Below are 5,813 nucleotides of genomic sequence, written 5' to 3'. Positions count from 1 at the left end.
TGTCTGCTCTGTATTCCCTGTGGAGCATCTGGACTGTATTGACCTCTCTTACCAGTGTGAATGTATGATGAACTGTGGTGCAGACACCAGCAAGTCTATAAATAAATCTTCAACTTACGCGAGCAATCTGAAACAATCACGAGTTTAGGAGGTCCGGTGACGGTTGTCGTCATGATTCGCATGGAGTTTCTTAGTGCTGTTGGTGACGGCTGTCATCATGATGCCGCGCTTGCTTATGTGACAACAATGTTCCTTATGGGAGGAATGTATTGGTTAACAATTCACCAGCTCATCATTCGTGAAGAACAGTTTTAGCACAAAATGGGTAGCTGCACCAAATTTGGTGATTTGATCTCCCAAACTGAAGCACAGCATAAGTGCATCGCTGTGAGGCGCCGAGGCGGGCACATGGGGGTGGTGCACACCAACCAGTGGCGCAAATCAAAATCGAGAGCGGCCTATCATCACCATCCTACTGAAACTCGATGAAATGAGAGTGAAACAACTCATAGAGGCTAGTTGGAAAAATGTTAAATTTGTTTGTAGAATTTCGGCGTATTAAATTTGTTCAAACAAGGGTCCTTGGTCTGGGTGAAGACAAAGTAGCATATAAGTTGTTATTTATAGGAGAACTTGCAATGCAAGAGCATGTAAATCGTGTGATCTTTCCCATTCCACCAACAAATGTGGAATGTTCTCTCAGTAAGCTCAATCAATTATGAATTGGGATGCTATTTTCTAGCCGAATATTGTGGCATTTTATAGAAGACCATCAAACAGAAAATACCACATAAAGAAAGATGTCATGTACCACATAATTATGGAGTACTTGGATGGGCCTCGCCAGTCGCCAGTAATGAAGTCATAAGACATTTCCCAACACAAAGAAGGAAAGCCAAATAGAGTAACATTTGATTTGAAATGAAATATTTTAGATTAATGAGGTCAACCTGCTTGCCGTGTTAGCATACACTAGTACACTAGCACTACAAACTTCCTCAAACCTTGATCACATACTAGTATATATAGCATCAAGTGCATGCATACGGCATACAGCACACCACACCACGCCCTTCACAAATCAAGAGTCCATGCATTAATCAGCACGCGCAGCAAAGCATAGCGAGCATACGTCGTGTGTTTCCATGGATAGATTCCGATGGATCCGCTTGCTTGCTCAGAGCTTCTTGTTGGCGAGGCCGAGGGCGACGGAGACCATCTGGGCGAGGTGGCGCTGCATGACCTCGTAGGGCGACTTGACGTCGCGCTCCTCGTACCAGTTGTCGCAGTCGCCGGCGTAGGTGCTGGCCGCCGTCATCTTCTCCACCAGGCTCTCGCTGCTGGTGCCGGGCTTGTGCATCGCCCGGCTCACCCCCTCCAGCGCGTCCACCAGGTCGTCGTAGTTCTGCTCGCACGACCCCAGGATGGACGCCATCGGGTTCCCGGCCCCGGACGCCGCCTTGGCCGCGTCGAACGTCACCTTGGCCGCCCGCGCCCGCCCCAGCGCCACCCGCACCGCCGTCTCCATCAGCGCCCGCGGCGTCGTCACCCCGGGCAGGTGCAGCAGCGTGTGGCACACCCTCTGGTACGCCTCCAGCTGGTCGCACGCCTGCACCGCCCCCGGGGCCGCGCCCGCCGTGTCCGCCGACGCCGCGCCGCCGCCGCCCAGCTTGGGCCCTTCCAGGAAGATGAAGCCCTTCTTCTGGACGGACGCCTTGCTCTGCGAGACGGCGAGCCTCTTCTTCGGGATGCTGATCTTGCTCTGCGTGACGTCCAGCTTGCTGCCCCGGGCGGAGGCGTGGTCGGCCGGCGCCGCGTCGTGCCTCGCGATGAAGAGCTTGCTGCCCCCGGCCAAGGCGTGGTCGGTCGGCGCCGCGTCGTGCCTCGCGATGAAGAGCTTGCTGCCCCCGGCGAAGATGTGGTCGGTCGCCGTGCCCTGCTTCGAGATGTGCAGCTTTATGCCCCGGGCGAAGACGAAGTCCTTGGTGATGGCGTCGCCGTTGTGGGGCTGGCCGGCCTCGGCGGCGCCGGCGGCGATGAAGAAGGCGACGGCGGCGAGGAGGAGGGTGGTGGTGGTCACGGAGAGCCGCGCCATGTTTCCTGCTCCTTTCGGTCTCTTCTCGACCGCCCTCGTCGAGAGTTTATTTATCGGTGTGCGCGCGGGGAGGGCAGGCCAAATAAAGACCGAGAGAGAGCAGGAGGCAGGCGACGGCTCGGCGGGAGGATGCTGCAGGTTGACGGCCTCTGCATCGCGAGTGTGTCGAAGTTATATAGGAAGGATGGGCAATTTAACCTGCGAGGAGAGCTAGCCCGGCGTGCATGGCCATGGCATTTTAAGGTCTGGCCACGGGCTCGCCATGGTTGTAGGATGTCCAAACATAGGCTGGCGATATCTTTTGCTTCGCGGAATTTTTGCTTGCTTGGTGTGCAGGGGTTCCGCGTGGCTCTCGCACAACGCTGCAAGATATCCATGCATGGATGCAATCCAGCAACATATCTCGATGAGAAGCATTATTGCCTAGGTTCTTGTTTTCTCTAACATATGTTACATATATCTACATATAGTCGCTCCCAACTCCTCACCATACTTCCCGTATCCATGCATGTCTATTGATTCACAGCCTAAGTTTTTTTTTTCGAGAGTACGCCTAACTTTTGTGTTAATGGCGGCTGGTTTGGCAAGCTTTGTATCTTACCTCAATGTCCTCATGAATGAGGACAACAACCTCACACACAAATGACAATGCTTGAGCTGCACGACTCATGTAGAGGGCTTAAACAAAAAAGATATTTTAGAGAGGGATAGCTGCAGTTATAAATTGACTGAACGGCGTGTGTCCAAATCATATTGTTGTCCGGAAATTACGCTGCTATATACTTGTTCTTGCATATTGTGAAACAGTGCGAGTTGTACTACATAATATGTGTTCAAATTTTTTCATCAATAGCTTTAAGTTTTCTTTCTACTTTTCGATGATAGCAACATGTGTTTTTTTCCCTAATATATATCTTTGTTTACTGATAAGAAAAGGTGACTATATATATCTTCATGTGTCTTGTTCTAATAATCTATGTGTTAATTAACTATGGATAATTTTCTAGTGGTGGTAGGGTTAGGAATAAATTTAGAGTTTGCCTTTGATCGGCGCTGACGAGACAATGGCGTCGTCGTCGGCATGGAATAAGGTCTTCCCACCTCGCACTCGCTCCAGTGGTGTTTATTCATATTGTTGGGAGGCGTGTGGAAGATGATGTGTCCTTAAATCTGGTTCTCCATCTTTGTTTTTTTTCTTTTGTAGGTTTGTCATGGTTGCGTTGTCCTACGGAGCGGACAACGTGGTTGCGCCTCTTCGTCCTTCGACTCGAGTTCCGACCAACAAAGGTTGTCCAGTCTCGGCCTCGTCAGGAAGCGTGTGAGATTTGTGCTCCCTGACTCCGTCTAGTCAGGCCTGGGGCGTTCTACATGCCCTCTCTGGCATATTTTTCTCATGGGCGGTGATTTGCTATGCAGATGCAGTCACGACGTCTTCTGGTCTACATCAACAAATTCCTAACCACTGCTTATAGACACTCCTGAGTTTCAACAAGTTTGCTCCGCCGGGATGGAGGCCAAGAGGTGGCACGTGCTTTTCTCACAACGTGTCGCCGGTGGATGCATGAGTAAGAAGACTTTGACACCCAAAGATCTGGATGTATTTTTCAATTTTTCTAAGGGTGCTTTTGTTAGGTGTGTGTACTACATAACAGGTATGGCATTTAGACTTTCCATAACTTTTTTAAGGATAATTTGTTACAACGAGGTTGGCATGGGGATGTAACCCCATCAATTTTGTGGCCATGTTGAAATTGTAGACCATTCATTCTTACAATGTGCATGTATGAATCGATCCACCTAACCCGTGTGATCTTGCATGGATTAGCTTGTATAGTTATGCTACTGTTTGGGTATTGATGTATGAGTTGATTTGTGGGTGAGAAATCATCAATTTTTAGTTACTACTTATGGATTTATTGGTCGCTGTTGCTGCCAACGATTTTCTTATCTAAGTTTAGTCCCATGTATGTACACCTTTGCTTGGGTATTCTTCAAAGCCAAGATTCTGCGAGGAATAAATGCTAATAGCTATCCATTCATTTTATTCAGTTGCATCGTGTGGACCTCTTAGTGATTGTGGGTCTCCCAAGTCACTTCATGTTCTCACCTTCAATGGTGCTGGCATGATGCTCCAACTCTTTTACATCAGTGTTCCTCTAGTGTGTAGCACGACGAACCACGATGAATCACTTGCTTGTTATGGTAGCCATGTCTGTTGTGATGACGCCTATCTCGTATATGTGGCATGGAGTTTCATAGCACTATCGCTTACGGCTTCACCACATCATCTCTCGAACTGAGCTATTTTCGCTTTTTCTAACAAAAAGTTAGAGTAGTTCAGTGAAAAAACGGTCAAGCTTTCTTCCATCCTTCCTCTCCTCGAGTTTGCACCCGCTCGACGCCTTTTTCATGGTTCGTTCTAGTGTGGATTCAAACCAGTCTCTCCGTTTGGATTTCGCGGAGGGATTTATCCAATGGATACTGATACCACCCACTATAATAAAATAGCAACGATAAATCTGGCAGGTGGAAGATTGAATGGTAGGGAAATGATGACCCTTTGTAGCTAACTTCACTAACAACTCTTGTATATGTAGCCACCAGAGCAACACAAATGCATTTATAAGTAATTTGCCTATCCCAAGCTTGGTAATCAAATCAGAGTGAGAGTTCCACCCATGAGTATATTTTAAATGCATATGTAGTAGGGGTTGCGAACCAGTTGGTACACAACTTAGTTTTGAAAGATATGTCACCAAAAGTTGTAGAGCTGGTCGTCTTTCATATCGAGCCATTGAAGATATGCCATCTCCTAAAATGTGGAAGTTTGGTGCTTTAGAGATAGGGCCGACACGCTTTGCTGGAAAGCAATAAGTCAACAAAACAAGGTACGTCTACCCCTTAATAAACAAGAAGGCTTCCAGGAATTGGGAATAACAAGAGTTTGCAAAGCTGGTTGACAACATTGGAGGAGTGCTTTATCAACTTGACAAGAGGACAAGTGAAAGATTTTCTTACAAGGCAGCAAAGATGCGAATGTTTTTGGAATATTCGTGGACATCGTAAGTTTCTCAAGAACCACCTACCAATTGAATGTTACACTATTTGTAGAAGTTTAGCCATGACATCATTAGGTGGATTCAAAAGAAAACATTTCAATCAATTTTTCATATTTTATTTTACAAAGTTAACCCACAATGATATGTTAAAGGGGCAGAGCCAACTCGCTGGGATTAGGTTCAAGTCAACCAAATAAAATTTTGTATACCCCTTATAAAATTACAGTAGCTCAAGACTAAGCAAAGATTTTAACCCATTGTCTATTAGAGTTGAACCGAGTAGTTGATATTCCTGGTTATGCGTGTGGTTAAAATATGACGATATAATTGTTTTAACTAAAACTTTAGTGTTTATCATTAAAAATATATCTTTCTAAAATAAACCCACACTTAATTTTGCTAATATTTCTTTTTTGGTTCATATGTTATGTGTGAGTATGTTTTATACTCAATTCACAGTAGAAGGGTCCCGGTCGCATATTGCGCTATAGTTCTTGAAAGCATGCGTATAAAAAAATCTTGATAAATATTTCTAGACTAGACTAATAGGTTATGTGTGACTTCAAAAGATCGAGCCCATCTGATGAGGACATCGCTACCACTATTACACCCACAATCATTGGCGCTACACATGTTCAAGTCTTCAAAAACAGGGACCA

The 5,813-nt window shown here is 46.4% G+C and overlaps 1 protein-coding gene across 1 annotated transcript; it reads right to left on the bottom strand.

Moving 5' to 3' along the window:
• Positions 1–1,000: 1,000 nt before the first annotated feature.
• On the bottom strand, positions 1,001–2,333 carry LOC109745358 (uncharacterized). The gene has a single exon (XM_020304475.4). It carries the CDS (start codon positions 2,093–2,095, stop codon positions 1,178–1,180), a length of 918 nt encoding a protein of 305 aa, XP_020160064.1. The 5' UTR covers positions 2,096–2,333; the 3' UTR covers positions 1,001–1,177.
• Between the last annotated feature and the right edge of the window lie 3,480 nt (positions 2,334–5,813).

Source organism: Aegilops tauschii, chromosome 1, assembly GCF_002575655.3.
Source record: "Aegilops tauschii subsp. strangulata cultivar AL8/78 chromosome 1, Aet v6.0, whole genome shotgun sequence".
Taxonomy (NCBI): Eukaryota; Viridiplantae; Streptophyta; class Magnoliopsida; order Poales; family Poaceae; genus Aegilops; species Aegilops tauschii.
The sequence above is the reverse complement of the archived record's forward strand: the minus strand, read 5'-3'. Positions and strand labels throughout refer to the sequence as shown.